General features: G+C 41.0%; 1 protein-coding gene across 1 annotated transcript in view; it reads right to left on the bottom strand.

The window, feature by feature from the left end:
• The window catches only part of PSMB7 (proteasome 20S subunit beta 7), a 55,862-nt gene that overhangs the window by 19,109 nt on the left and 20,052 nt on the right, over positions 1 to 16,701 (bottom strand). Inside the window, exon 6 of the mRNA XM_006205527.3 lies at positions 8,546 to 8,604. Within this exon, the coding sequence (XP_006205589.1) occupies positions 8,546 to 8,604 (59 nt within the window). The remainder of the gene's footprint in view (positions 1 to 8,545; positions 8,605 to 16,701) is intronic.

The raw sequence follows: 16,701 nt of genomic DNA on the forward strand, positions 1-16,701 counted from the left end.
GCATGGATTCTTAGGAGCATTTCATAAGAAAGAATTTTGGCTTTAAGTTTCTATTTTTTCCCAGACATACAAGATACCTAAACAGATGTAGCACCCAGACAAACATAACCTTAAAACCTAAAAATCTGGAAAAGGGAGTCAAGTTCAGCTTATTAAGCTGACACCTATTAAAGCACTACAAGAAAAGCAGTCAAACACCATCAATATTAATACAGACAGGAAAAATCATTGTTTATGATAGCTATCGAGGGTCAGGTTTGGGGTTTTTCTTTTTTTTTTTAATTTTGCATTTACTTAAAACTCTGTTTGATACCAACAGGGTTCAAGTCACACAGGAAGGTGCTTCGGCTAAACACTGATAGTCTTCCTTGATCTCCATTGTCTGCTGTGTGGGTTCCGCCAGCAAACCTCCCAGCGAGTGGTCACCTTCCTATGGAGTCATTAAACCTCTGAATGTCAGCTGGTGGGATTAGCCAGCAGCTTCCACACCTGAGCCCCCGTGGCAGGGACAGAGGCATTTGGATCAGGATCACTAATGAATACAGAATTCATATGCCGCTTGTCAGGGCTCCTGAGCTCAGAATCGCACAGATGCAACCTAAATAAGACGGAGGACAGAACAATTGTTGACGAAGATTAAAAAGTTTTGGCAGTTGGGGAAAAAAGAACACCTCATTATTCAAATATGATAGTCTTGCTTATTTTTTTTATTTTTTATTCAGAGTATTCATGATTTGCCTCAAATGGACAAATGCCATTCACCAATATTTAAATACTTCTTGGTCTCATTACTAAATCTGAAGAAGGCTAGGGCATCTGAACATTATCTACAGAGAGGAAAACAGCTCTCGTAAATATTTGAAAACTTTGAGGAAAAAAACAATCACAGGATATCTGGGGTGGAGGACAATTAGAAGATGAAAATAAATTCTGATGAATTCAAAGAGAAGAAAAAAAGTCCTCCAAAGCCAAATGACTTACTTATATTTCCCAAAAAAATCTGTATTTCTAACTTCCTTGCATCTTTCTCTGGGTTCCTGGGTTCCTTCCAATCACTGAGCTCACCAAAGAGGTTCACACACCTCCCTGACACTGGCTTCCTGCCATCTTCACAGACCTCATCAGAGAAAAGGAATAGCCCAAGCAGCCCACACCTCTGCTCCCCTGGAATAAGATGTCTTCCCCACTCCATTGTCAAAAAGAGTTACAGGCCTAGCAAAGAGGCAGAACAGCATGGTAATCGATCACATCGGAGGGCCAGACTGACAAGGGTTCAAACCATGATTCCATCACCGCCCGGGATGTGTGACCTCAGGCAAGATCTGACCTCCCTACACCCTATTTTTCTTCTCTACAAAATGTGGGTAACAAAGTACAGACCCCACACGATTGTTGAAGAGTAAATTAGATAATGCAGAGAAAGCTGTTAGAACAGAACCTGGCACAGGGTAAGAACTCAAAAAAGTATCAGCTATTATGACTACTGTGTTTTCAATACCTTCTCCCCACAGCAAAAAGGCAAATACTTCCACAGCCTGTATTTTGTGTTAAACAGGCTTTTCTTCTACTATCATGTCCACTAGCTAGGTCTGTCTCCAAGTTTAAGCTTTCAGATGGGAAAGAAGGATCATATCTATCTATATCATGCTATAAATCATGATGCAAGTACAAATAATCATGTTAGTCATTGCTATGTGATGTTTGTATCCTACCACTGAATTACCAAAATGCAGAAGCAGCTGCCATAGTTTACAGCCAATTCTGTGTGAGCCACCATATGAAGTGTTTTACAGGCCACATCTAATCCTGACAGCAACCTGCAGGCAGGTCTCTGGATCCCTATCTTCCGGATGAACAGTCTTGGGCTGTGGCTTGCCCAGAGTCATGCCGTAAGTACAGCGGAAACAGACTCAGCCCAGTCCTCTAGCTCCTATGCCCCCGTGCCCGATTCCATCTGACCACACTGAGCTCACGCTCTATGTTTCCTTTTGGAACCAGTCTATGTGCGAAACTGAACAGATTCTTCTTTTTTTTAATCAAAATAATGCAGCTCTCTTACACTACTGTCCACCTGCAAGGCACAAATAAATCTGAAACTTCAGTGTCTTTCTACTACTAGACTTAAACAAGCAAACAAAAAAACTGCAGTTGCCTCTAAGATCTGCCGTCAGAACATCATACTGGTATCAATTCTTTCATTATTTAAAGTGGATCTATAGCTGCCTGCAATGACAGATTAATTCTGTTTCCTTGGTAGCTAGGTGTTTGGCATCACGTTTGTGAGGTAACCACAAGCCTTTAGGGCGATAGCTGCTCACATCTCTAGCAATCTATAAGGGCTTCTCTAGAGGCCAGCACTTGCCGAGTGATGAAATATGACTCCATAAATCAGACGGCTGAAGTGGCACTCGTATACGTCACCATCTATCTCCGCAGCTTCTCTCTGAAGGGTACAGGGTAAGAGCTCATCCCTCGGTACTGCAACCAGAGAAAGGACCATCACAGTTGGCACTAAGCATGTGCTACTTAAAACTGAAGACACACTAAGACTAGGAGGGGAAGAAAAGATCCTGCTGGTGTTAGCACGCCTCTGGCAGTGGTAGAAGCTTCAGCAACTCATCTTCAAAAGGCAGAGAGCCAGAGCTCCAGAAACCTGCAAAAATTGGCTAAGCCTGCAGTCTTCATTTCTTTAAGTTGAGCATCTTCAAAGTCTAGAATTCTAACTGTAGGGCACAGCAGCTGCCACTGCAGATCTGATCCTCTCAGCTTTTGGCAGCTCTCAACTTGAGATTCTAGCAAAAGAATTTTTCAAGTTGCTATTATTGCCTGTCATGGATTTATAAATATTGTGCACTATCTGCTGTGGCATGGCTCTCATGGGACACCAGAGCATGCCAAATGCATAACAGAATGAAAAACAGTTCCTATTCTTCAAATAAATGCTAATTTTTTTAACTGTGCTCACACGATGTGTTTGGTGACCAACTTCAATAGTACAGACTATGTATCAGAGAGGGGGAAAAAAGCTGATTGTCTTTTCCAGCAGCATTCAGCTGCTACTTTCATTAAGCTTGTTTAATTAGATTCCAGATGCTAATTTGCAAGTCGATACCAGAGGGTGCAGGACAGTTTGCCTTTGAATCATCTCCCTGTGATGTGAGGGTCCTGCCGCACACCACTACCCTTCAGCAGCCCTCGCACGCTTTCTGACAATTAGTGCGAAGAGGGGACAGTATTGATCTTGACAGACTAAATATTAATCTTCTACCCATTTTAATGAATTATAATCTTCAAGAGTTTAAATTTCTCACTGGGCCAAATGAAAACATTCCTTCTTACAAAGAAACGGGATGGAAGGGAAACTAACCTAAGTCATCAGATTCATTTCCTTCATTCTCCCCCAACCCTTAAATAAAAATTTTCATTTCGGAAATTTTAACAATTTTCAAGATACATACTCACACGAAGCTAACACCGTATTTCCAGGTACTGTGGTCAAATTCCTTAACTTAACTGGACAATGGACTCAGAAGGTCACAGTGTGTTATTCACTAATTTCCTGTCTAGCCAGCCTGTGGGTAATAACCAGGATCAGGAGCTTAGTTCTTATGCCAGCCTTAACAACAGGAAAAAAAATTCTAAGGGAATGGCTCCATGCAATTCATAATCACCAAAAAGCCCTCTAATACAACTGGCCCTTTGTCATTAGGTCATCTCACACATTTCAGCCCACACATGTGTTCTGCTAATGCACAGGTACAATGTCTGAATAAGCACCTCTGCTGATAAAAACGCAGCATCAGATTTATCACCAGTAGGTAATATAATTTTTTTATACTCTCATGTCTTTCAAGCTGAGTACTATAAACACTAAAGGTAAAGTTATTAAACTGTTTCAGAGGAACAACTTCAATCTGGGAACAACCAAGAAAAGCTGCTTCTGACTCCTTTTTAATCCACTCATTCAACAAACCTTGGCTGAATACCTGCTGGGCACCGGTGACCATGCTAGGGGTGAGGGGACAGAAACAACAGGCCCAGTTCCTGGCCTCAGAGAACTTCTAGGCTAACAGCAAGGAGACAAACAGGAAAATGAGCATCACAAGGCTAGGAAAGGCAGTGTTAGGGCCACAAGTGGATGAGAATTTTTAAAAAATTTTAACGGGCCTTCAAGTCACTTGGTTAGCCGGCAGTTCCTCTGAAACCTTGAGCCAGGGCTTTTACCTGAGGCAAGTCATCGGTTCAGATTACCTGAAACAGCAGAGGCCGGCTTAAGCATTTATGAATCTGAGCTGGGTTTCACTGTTCTGCTTTTCGGCCTGTAATTTCCCAGTGAGCATTTGCCCTTTCCCCATCTTTGTTTTGTCTGTCTACTAAGAGGAGGTGTTTGCTTTGTTGACTCTGCCCCAGTACTGCGAATTATTTGAGAAATGTACTAGTTATCGTCTTCTGTTACCGCAGGAAAAAAAAAATCAGCACTTTCCAGAAGGGAAGAAGAGAAAGTCCCCTCCATTTCCCAGGTGGTTTTTGATGACTCAGATTTTGCTTTAAGCTCAGGGTTATCCTGTCTCAACTCAACAAACGTGTATTGAACATTAGGAGCTGAAGAGAAGAGATGATTTTATGACCCCTGCCCTCAAGGGTCTCCCTCTCTCAGCACGTGGGGAGGATGACCCTGGAAACAGCCATAAAACAATGGGACGGGGGTGTCCAATGGAGCACAGGAACACAAACAAATGAGGAAGCAACTGAGGGCGCCGCTGGCAGACACCAGCAGCGAGAAGGATTCAACGGCAAGCAAGTACATACTGTATTCAAAGAACAGCAAGCAGGCGAGGAGGGCTGCAGTGGAGCAGGAATGCAGACCTGTGTTTCCTAAAGTTTAATATTCATACCCCTGGGCTTACACATGACAGTGATACATGAATATATTCTTTATTTATCTTAATAGTATGCACTCATTTTCATGTGTCTTAGAGAAAAAAATAACCAGCATATCAAATCCAGGATCTCATAGATATAAACTCTATTTTAAAAATAAATTTAAATTAAAAGGTGAACTAGAGTGGTTTCAGGGAAGGGAGGAAAGGGAATTGACTGGAAAAGAGCACTTTTGCAGGGAAGGAAATGTTCTGTATTGATCTGACTGATGGTTACTTGGGTAACCACAAATGCCAAAATCTATCATACTGTACACACTTCAGATGTGTCTATTTTATTATATGTAAATGATAACTCAATTTATAAAACAGTGAGTTGATGTAAAAGAAAAATTTCAAGAAAAATAACAGTACAAGTGGCACCCAGATATGGCAGAATCCTTAAATGGTGTATGTGTGCAAATGACGAGTTCAAGACCAGCCCTGTCCAACAGAAATATGTGAACCACATATGTAGTTTTTAATTTTCTAGTAGCTACATTTCAAAAGGTAAAAATAGGTGAAAACAATTTTAATATTTTTGTTTAACCCATATACTTAAAATAGTATTGTATCAACATACAATCAATATAAATATTATTGAGATATTCTTAAATTTTTTTGTACCAAGTCTCTGAAATCTGGTGTGTCTTCTACTTGCAGCAGCTCTCAGTTCAGACTAGCCACACTCAAGCGCGCAACAGCCACGTGTGGTTGGTGGCTACCGCACTGTGCAGACTGTGCAGCTGAAGACAATGAGAAAACATTACAGGTTTTTAAGGAGGGAGATTTTCATTCCAGAAATACTATAGTCTAGGCCCAGCACTGTCCAAGGCACCGGTTTATATTTTAAAAAAAAGACTATGGGTTTTCTCTAGTTTGTTTTAGCAATAAAGCCAAGAGTTTATTTCATGAGTCTGGCCTAAAAATTACTGTTTGGCAAGCAATTTGTAATTATGATAGCCTAAAACTGCCCCCTCCCACTGCAACTCTCTGTGAAATGTGCAGCAGTTACCGCCCTGGCAATCCACGCAAGATTTCAGAGGCAAAAATGCTCTCCTGGGTCTCTGTTTGAGACACATCCAGAATCCTTTCCCCTACTGAAGGGAAATAAGCAGTCATTCAACCCTCCAGTCTCAAAATAGGCAAGAAAGAAAAGTCATGGAGGGCTTCTTGCCACAGAAAGACAGAAAGCCTTTTTGGAAAGAAAGAAAATAAAAAATTTGTAAATTTGAAACCAAACACTTCCACGAGTTCTACGTAATTACAGAGCCAGAAATGATACCTTGGCAGATTTCTCCTTCATATCAAAGTCACTAAAACAGTGTCATCTCAACTTTGCTAAGCAGCCTCAGCCTTCCACTGAAACCACATCATTTAATCTTCACCGAAAGAAGGTAGATAGCCAGCAGTTAGTTGCCTGGACTTCACAATAATTTTAGTATCTATTAAAACCCCTTTACACTTTTACAGTATTAACTACTGACAATGGTTATACTATTTGCCTTCTATTTACTTTTAAACTTACTTCACTAAAGAAGCAAGTACCTTCTCCGAAAGTGATTTTTCTTGATTGTCAGCCTGAAGTTTCATAACTTCAGTGAATAAAAACCAGCCACGTGACACTGTAAATTTAATTAGTCAATATGAAATGGAAATTTGGTCAACCTGTTCTAAGGTCTCACAGCTAACACAATGTTAAGTGGTCTGAGTTTCAGATTAAACTGACCTAAGGAACACACGCTTCAGACTGATAGTATCAGATGTTTTACTGAAGGGATGATCTCATTTCCTTTTACTTCCCTAAGTCACAGCAATATTAAATCCATGGCCTTTGACTCATTTCAAACCCAAACTCTAAATAAATAATGTAAAATTACTTTAGTAGTGTTAAGTCACTTAATATACCTCATGCTTTCAAAAGTTTCTGCAATTCTCATTTTTCTTTAAGATATGGATAGTCCAATCAATTGGAAATAGACAAGGCTTTCAAGAAAATTTGAAAAGATTAATGTGGTTTAAAGGAGGGCTTGACATTACTGAGGTGATTTTCTAAACGGAAATCATCAGAGTCCTTCTCCCCATACCTTTGTCAGTTATAATAGATTTGTGGAGCCTCAGGAATTCCTCTCCTTCAGTCTGAAGACTGGGAGAACATTTTTTCTTTTCCTTTTTAAGTGACCTAGTATATCTTATTTTTCCTTTGTACTTAAGAAGTCCAAACAGAAAATAATGCTGATATGGGAATAAACTTTCACATTGAGAAATGAGAACAGAATTCTAATCTCATTTATAGTTGATACTTGGACCTGTTTACTAGTCTTAATTGGAGCAAGACACTATTGTTTCTAGTACAAAACACCTAGCTATCTTTAGTCACGTTTTAATTCCTGCAGGTGTTCAAGAAAGGGAAGAAAACTAGCCATCAGTGACCAAGTCACTTAAGTGTGCTCTCCTCATGTACCAAGGGCGTGGTGACTCCTGGCAGGAGACCCCTGTTGCAGCTGAGCAGCATCTACAACCTACCTTCTCTGCTCTCCTGGCACTTGTCCCAAACCTAAAGATTTGAGAGCTTCCGAGCTCCAATGACTCTTTATGTTCTAATGACAATGAGCCACAGAAGAATAGAAGTTTTTAAACATGCAGTCTTTTCTAACAATGATGAGGCATTGTCAAAAAGTAATTCCCCAAAACACCCTCTGGTAAACAAATAAAACTGCAAAGGCAGGAACAGCAGAAACACACATATTAAGGAATAGGGTAACACTCATAAACAGACTAATAATTGTTGAAAACAAGTTGATACTCCCCATCAAAAAATTAACATCTATCCAAAAACCCAGGGCAGATGATGATGACTGCCTTCAGGACTTACTGTGCCTACAAGCTGGTTTAGCAGCGAGAATAAAGCACAGTGGAGGAATAATGTGGTACCATAAAGTATCCGAGCACACTGAACACTCCTTTGAATATGACAATGAAAGACCTGTGGGCTTGCTCTTGGAGATTTGGGGGGCCAGGGGTTCCTTAATAGGGGAAGGGGGGCATCTATCATTAAAGCAGACTCGGGTGGCATGTCATTCAGAAGATACCACCCTCCCTACCACCACAGAAGAATCTCTTATAAATATATGAAACACTAGTTCCATCACACAGGGAATAGCCCACTACACACATGACATCATTCCTATCTCCTGCCAGATGCACAACAATCTACAGGGATTTTTCAAATTGCCCTCATTTTCAGACCAGGTCTGTGTGACATGCAAAGACATACACAGTTTCTCTATTCTTGGTGAGAAAACAAAAAACCTGTCATTTCAAGCTATCGTGACACACAAAGTTTAGAACATAAGAAAACATTCTACACTACAGCGGCATTTATAGCCAAGAAGATTCCCAGACAGCCCAGAGGCCAGAAGGAAAAGCTGAAGAGCCTGAGGGAGGGCACAGCAGGGCCGCTCCAAAACGAAGCTTTCCCAAGTAACCAGTCTTCTCAACAAACAGTGTCTGTGCCAAAAAGCATTCCAACTAACAACAGTGCCACACAAGCTTTGGAGGAATCAGCAATTTGTTAATGTCCGACACACAACTGGAAAGATATCTGATAGAGAATAAAACTGTACCTCCATATCTGGCCTAAATTTATCTTCAAACACGGCCATTGCTGCCAAGGAGCCAGAACCTGTAAGAAAAAGATGCATTTTTAGCATATTTACCAACTCCCAGCTTCTCCATCTCAAGTTTACCTCGGGGCAGCAAAAATGGCAACACACACCCAATGTCACACTCAAATACAGTGTAAATATTAATACTATAGGGCCACAAAAAAAAACAGATAAACACTGCTCTTCAAAAGCCTGGAGTCACACTTACCACCATCTCGGGTAAACCTGCAACTGGTCCTACTTCTACTATTGACAGGAATAACTGTAAATTATTCATAATAAAATGCTGAAGCATGAAAATGAGGTTATGGATAATTCGTATGTGTTCAAAAAGCGAATGCCACGTAATTTCATATATCCTATGTAGTGAGCCTTGTGCTCCACAACCGGGCCTTGGCAGGCTGCTGGGTATGGTGCTAAATACCAAGCCAGTTAGAAAGAAGAGATTGCTTTAATGAGCTGGCCCTGGTAGAGTCACCTTGACACACGGGGAAGAAACTACAGCACCAGCAATGGTAATAGGCCTGCAAGCTGCAGCCACCAGGTTATTCCAGCTACAACTGTAAAACACTTTATTATGTGGCATTTATTTGGAGCTATTATTTTTAGTTTGTACTTTGAAGAGTAACAGCTGAGTAGACAAAATGACAGACAAAGAAACAAAAATTTATTACCACAATAGCAAATGGCTGAAAGGTTATGCTGCATAGATATTAACAGAGAGCAAATTTCTCCCTACAAAAGTAGGATGTAAAGGCATTACAAATAAGTATGGGCTCCCTTTGAATGGATGTAAAAGGCAGCTCAGCACTACTTGGAAATTTAAACTTGCTTTGTTAGGAAACCAGAGAATCCTCAGAAAACCATCATCTTGTCTTTACAGGGCCCTGGCAATATTTCAGGATACTCTACTTTTGGAGAGAGGATAGAGTTGCCCACAATTTTTTACTCCAATTAGAAGATTTTTTTGGCATTTATTACTTTTTAACTTGTTTTGCATAACACTATCTATTTAGCTGGGTCATAGAGAAAACCATATTTTCTATTTAAAATGATTTGTGTACATCGCTTGACCACCTCAATGGTTTAGCAAAGGAAAAAGGCAGCGATTAAACAGTTTCAAATGAGGTGTCCTGCTGATTTTATCAAGTCTGCTGAATGTATAATGAAAAAGGAGAAGCTGACAGCATCGCTGCATTGAGAAAATACAGACTACCTTATCTGAACCATTTAAGGAGGTCCAATTATAGATCAAATTTAAAGGGTAGAAACAGCAGATTTACAGACACAAATCAATGAACATGGTAATCCCGATGAATATGACGGATACTCCTGTTAGGGAATATTGCTGCGGTTGAGGATCATTACCTTCACAGCACTGGATACATCACATCTAAAGCAGTGGGAAGCGACGAGTGCAGACGGCATTACAGGCAATGACTATTCATTTAGGCTTTGGGAGCAAAAGGCAACCCCATTTTCCCCTCTCACAATTTTTTCTTCTTAAAAAAAAAAGTGGGGGGAACCGAAAGAGATATTCAAGGCCCTTTGGAAAGGAGACAGAAATTACAGAGATATAAAACTTGTACACCCAAATAAAACTACACACATACACACACACACACACACACACACACACACAAATTCACCAAAAACAAACCTCAGAATTTCATAGCACACATGTCGCGGACAATCTGGAATTAGAGTCAAAGGCTACTAATGGTTTGTGAGTCACACGTTTACTCTGAGTTTCAGAGATCAAGGGGGAAAGTAACCCAAGTTTCTGCTCTCAGGCACGGGTGAGAACCAGTCTTGGGCTTAGCAGTGAAGAACGAGCTGGTTTTATGTGGAAAACAAAGGACAGCTGTCATGAAGAAACAAGAAAATTGCAAATAAGGAAATCTCAGGAAAAAATTACTGCTAGATCCAAAATGCTCTGCAGAGTGCCCAACAGTAGGCTCGCCTTTTCCAACCTAGACCGAAAATATCTCTGCAAAGAGCCCAAGAGTAATAAACACACCAGAGGCCTGAAATACACCTCACCAAAAAAAGGACAGGCGAAGGGGGGCTATTTTACCCAAGTGCTAACAACCCTGTGGAAAACTGTAATCAATTCCTGTAAAAGGGAAAATCCAACTTACCTTAAAGGCATTTTTCCCTAAAAATTACTTGTCCTGTATATTCTCCTGGGCCATCCTTTCTTTGGCTGTTTAACAAATTAATTTTACTCTTATTTTTCCTGGGCACACACATTTCCTTCTGCTCAGCTTCATCTAATATTTTAGGAAATGAAAACTATTTCCCTCCCAATATAATAATTCTTCCTTTATCAAAGCTTTTTTTCCTCAGAAAAACTGCAGACAAAATTTCCGTAAGTGGAAACATATACTATATCTAAACTGTCAGAACAAGAAGTGTCTATCTAATGTAGTGATGCTTCTCATATATCAGAGAGAGTGACTTTTTTCTTAAAGAGCTAGAAGGTGTAGGGGAGATAAACACACAAAGGACACAGGGGTCCTTATTACGCTGTATTGTTGTATTTCTGCTTCCCCTTTTACATCATGCCCCCAACACACACGCACATGCACAGAGTTGAGAAGTTTTCTGGAAAGCAGAAGCTTGCTAAACTGCCTGATTCTGTGTCCCCTGAGACCAAAGATAAGCGGACTCCAAATAAATTTGAAAAGAAAGGGGAATTTCACATTAAAAACAATTTCTAAATCACCTGCAAATTAGCTCCTGCTCCTAGCTTTTTAAGAAAGGAGGACTCTGGCGCCCCCTTTTCAGAAATACACAGAAGTGCCAGGCAGTAGAGCACACTGACTTTGTCAACAGGTTTCTAGGAAACTCCGAACGTGTGTCTGCCATCTAGAAAGTGAAGTCAGAATTTCAAACATGAGCCTTCTAAACACATCCTTCCCCCCTGCTTCCTCCTCCCTTCTCCCCTCCTCGCCACGTCCTATATGCGGTTGAATCTGCTCCTCGCCATGTCTTCTCACAAGACTTTCAGGATCAAGCGATTCTTGGCCAAGAAACAAAAGCAGAACAGTCCCATTCTCCAATGGACTCGAATGCAAACTGGTAATAAAACCAGGTAACACTCCAAGAGAAGCCAGGCAGAAGAACCACGCTGGGTCTATAAGGAGCCGCACAGGAGGTGGCATGTGTGTCTATGCTGCGTCAAGGTCACTTGCATCTTAGCACATCACTGAAAACATCACTACTCTCCAAACGGCTGGATGTGTTTAATTGGGAAGATGATTTTCCTCTTTGTGTCAGAATTTCTGCACTAATGCTTTGGCTCAGTAATAAATGTATGAGACCTTTAAAAGAAAAAAAAAGAATTTCAAATATGACTGCAATTGTGCACAGAGGCAAGAGAGCAAGGTACAAACCCTCCCGTAATTTCAAGGCAATGCAACTAGGGGACAGAACAAGGTGCTGAGCATTAAAAAGAAAGAAAATGGTAAACCCAATGAGAACTATTTTTTTTTAATAATTTCATTCAAGTTCCCCAGATTTCATTTCAATGTCACTTAAAACTATACACACTTGGCCATCAGACAAATTCCATCCTAGTACAGCAGCCATTTGACTCACAAAACATTTAAATATTATATCCCATTCTCCCCATAAAGCAGAATAATGCCCTAAGACATTCCATTATTTCAGCATCAAAGTACTAACCTGGCATTCACACACCCAAGACCAAGGCAAAAATCCTCTGAAGGAACATTTACCCTGATTTTTTATTCTAAAGACAAGGTCACCTCAGACAATTAGTCAGAACGGTCTGGTTTCCTATTAAGGAATAAACAGAAAAACAGGAGACAGCGTTCCGGGTATAAGGGCTACTGCTTTAGACAGCAGGCGTGTCAGGTGAAGGAAATGGATGTCAGAGGAAATATGCTTTCCACAAGCGCAGGATGAGCTCTAGGAGCAAGGGGTATGAGGCCTGCCCTCAAAGAATTTCTCTTAGAGCAGAGAGCGGGCAGCCAAGGGGGAGGAACAAGAGCAGTCTCTTTGAGGACCCACCATGGGCCACACATCACATGTTATGTCATTTAGTCATCCTCACAACCACCCTGTGAAGTGATAAAGCTTCTTGTCTAGGATTACAGGATTAACAAGCACAGGGCAGGATTCCTGTCTCAGGTGTGACCCTATAGCACTCTAACAGAAAGTTCTACAGGCCACAATGCACTTCAGAGCAGACACGTATGACCTTCCACGACCAGGTCTCCGGCTCCCTCGGCCCCTCCTCTTCCCCAGTATACACATACACTTGACACTCTGCCAACACTAAACTGACAACAGTGTCCGAATGCCCAGACTATTTCCAGCCTATCTCACCTTGGCACGTGGTATTCCCTCTGCCCACCTGACAGCCCACAGAACGCTGAGGCACCTGCCAAACCCCAGCTGAGAGATGACTTCTTCCCGGAAGCCTTCCTTGATCACCACATCCTCATGAGAGCTTCTCACTCTCATCTCTGACAACTTGTCCATCCCTTCATATCTGCATCCCCCATACCTAGCAGCCTCTGGTACACAGCGAGCACTCAACAGAATTTGCTGTTAAAATTAAAATTAGGCTGATCTGAGCACAACTGTTCAAATGGAGAAGCTGGGGAAACTGAGCTGGCCCTGAAGGAGTGACGACAGCAGTAAATGCCTTGATAAAGTGTAAGAGAACATTTATTACCTAATTTACCTTACCAGGATGAATGTAAGACCAACTCAAATGTAAAGCAAGTTCAATTTTCAAAAAGAAAAAAAGGTTTTAAACCCACAAAACCACATCCTATTATACAGCCTAGTCTGATCTGAACTCTACGATATCATAGAGTGAAATGCCTTCCTTGGATTTCTGCATTTTCTACCAAAGCTCTGTCTCATCAGTAGTTTCCAGGTAGCTGCTCCTTAGCAACCTCCACCAAGTCTGCCTTTTTCAGCCCACCCACAGTTACTGAGTAGCCAGTGTTGCTTCCAGAACAAAGCTCTTTAAAACAGAAAAATGAGGTACAACTCAGTGACCAGCATTTAGAGATAACTGTGCAAGATGCTGTGACAGCTGCCTAGTTCCCCACTGACTTACCTCTGCATCATCCACCATCCTCCCTGCAGCTCGCCCACGCCATCCACGCACACCCACTTGCTCAGCCACTCCCAACTCCCAAACCACCCAGCAGTCAGGCTGTGGTGAGTCAGGGATGGGGGAACTCAGCCCTCTTCATCCACGGGGGCCAGAACTGCTCTGCACTCCCAGATCCACTGCAGCCACCCGGGTTGGCACCACCTCACCCCGGCTGTCCGGGTTTGGTGCTCATTAAAAGAATTCAACAGATGCCCCTGTGAGCCCCAGAAAGCACGGTCTGCTCCCCATCTCTGACTTGCCAGGGCTGACTCACCCACAGACTTTCAAGACGACTCCATGGGGTGCCCACACTGTGGACCTCCAGAAGAAGGAGGCCCAAGCTCAAAGGCCACTCTTTTAAAATGAAATATCTGTCTTATTAATTGACAGGCCACTGGCTTAAAAAATAAAAAAAGGACTAACACCTGTAAACAATGTAAAATACAAGCCCTGAAACGCAGAAAAAATATGTGCAACATGCAGGGCATTAATAACTAAAAAGACTCACACATAAATAACATCAGTGCACCAACAGAGAAAAGGACACAGCAACTTACAAAACAAGAAAAAAGGCAGAGACCCATACACATTTAGAAACACTGTCCAAGTTCACTAGCAATCAAAGAAATATTAATTGAAACTAAATAGCCTGTTTCTGGCTTTTAGATTAGCAAAGATTAAAAATAATACCCAGTACTGACAAAGACATAGTGAAAAGCACAATCTAACAGTCTTGCAAAAGCACAAATGGATAGAACTTTTCTAATGGGCGATTCAGAAACATCCGTCAGAAAGCATAAAGCTACATACAGCCACCAAACCAGCAATTCTACTGCTAGAGATATTCTAAGGAAGTAAATGGGTAAGTACCCAAATTACATTATGATCACTGTTTAGATTAGGAAAAAACAAAAATAACAACAACAACAACAACAACAACAATTGGAAGTAAATGTAAAGGTCCAACAGCAACAATCAGGAGACAAGGAAAATAAACAAATACTCTATGCATGGTCATTAAATATGACAATACTTTTTTGGCACTGGAAAGATATCCACGATAAAATATTTTCTCCAAAGCAAAATTAATAGATATGCTTATACACTACATATTAAACAAATATGGAAGACAATAAAAATATTGTGCTTAATTCTGGGTTTTGGTATATTCTTTTTGTTTACCTGTGTTTTCTTATTTTTCTTCAAAGACCATGCAGTACATACAGTTTTTTAAGATACACACTTGAAGAAAATAAGAATTCAACATTAAACCCCAAAAGACCAAGACCCTGCCAGCTGTCACAGTCTTGCTGTATTAACAGCAGCAGCGTGCAGCTTATTCCTGAAATCTGTATCCAGGGGCCTGAAGGTCAATCCACGCATGAGTCAACAGTCCCAAGGCACAACAGCAATCAATCATCACAAATAAATAAATACACAAAGTCTCTCTACCATGGTCCTCAGGAAGACTTCCTTGGGGTAGGTACCAAAAAAAAAAAGAGAGAGAGAGATAAAATCATCTTAACAATGATGTACATTAGCACCAAGCCAGAATTCACTTATCCAGTAATCGACACTGTGGCAAACAAATTACTGAACAGACCACAACAGACATAGTCCACATGGTGTTCATGACATTTCAAAGCACAGTCATATGGGTTTTGTCTGCTCTTCAGACATGGCAGGTAGGTGTGGTCCCATTTCACAGAAGGGAAGACTGATTCTTGGAGATAACAAACTTGTCCAGATCACACAGCCAGTGCTTACCAAATCTAGGAATGTGAGCCCCGATCATCATAAATTTAAAGTGGCCAACACTGCTTCTGTGCCATGTGCTGCCTCTTGAATTGCAAAGCTAAATGCTTGAAATCAAGATTAGCAAGTAAACATGGAAGAAGCTATATTTCCTTAATTTCCCACCCCCAAAAAGCATGCTTTCTAACTTACTTTTCGTTCAGATTTCAGCAGAACTATTTCCACACATCTGGATACAGTTAATTTGTGTTGTTTTGCTTGGAAATTCAAAGTAGACTGGGATTTTAGTTAAATGTTTTAAATGATTAAACAGATGCCATTCACTATTTAGTAATGCCACTCAAGTATCTAAGTATTTATTTTAAAATAGCCCCAGTCAAAAAAAATTAAACAATGAATTAGTCTTCATTCTCTAAACCCTCTGAGGGTGTTTCTGATCTTAGTTTACCAGCATTAATATTAGTAGTTCAATTTGAACCTAATTTTTTCTGAGAGAACAATCCAACTCAGGACAAAATTGAAAATGTATCAAGAAAATGTTACTATTTAAGATACTGTTTTTACTTGCTCTATATATTTAAAAACCACTTGCATTAATATGGCTTAAGGATAGTGGGATTTTTTAAAACATGAAACCTGTCACTTTTATGTCCGAGTTCACTAAAGTACCAAATCAAACCTAGCAATTCTAGAATTTATGTTATCAGACATGTTGAAGAAGCTATAAAAGACAAGTAACTTTCTAAAACCTGCTCCTCTCAAACTCTAGGAAGGATCTGAAAGCCAGCAGGTAGAAATTTGCTTTTTCTAATAAAGTCTAGGCTCACAAATTCTCAGGCTGGGGAAGGGAAAACATTTATTGAGGGCCCTAGACCCTAAATTCAAGTGGTGCAGTTACTTCCCCATTTTACAGACAAGGAAACTGAGGCTCGCCTAGTTTAAGGGCAATAGGGGAGTCACGATTCAAACCCAGGACTTGAGGATCTTTAGCCCGTGCACCTTTCAGAAGGGCAACTTTCCACTCATTCCTTAAAACAAGCCATCCCAGGTGCCTACTCGGCAGCAGGTGCACAGGCCATTGCAGAGCTCTACGTTTCCTCCCACTTCCCCCAGCACACCATGGAGGCCCTCTGAGCCTGCAAGGCTGCCAAGCTGCTCCAGGAGGCGCCACCACAACAAGCACAAGATGGACGATGCCCCAGAAACTGCAGCACATACC

The sequence above is a fragment of the Vicugna pacos genome, chromosome 4, assembly GCF_048564905.1.
Source record: "Vicugna pacos chromosome 4, VicPac4, whole genome shotgun sequence".
In the NCBI taxonomy this organism is placed as follows: domain Eukaryota; kingdom Metazoa; phylum Chordata; class Mammalia; order Artiodactyla; family Camelidae; genus Vicugna; species Vicugna pacos.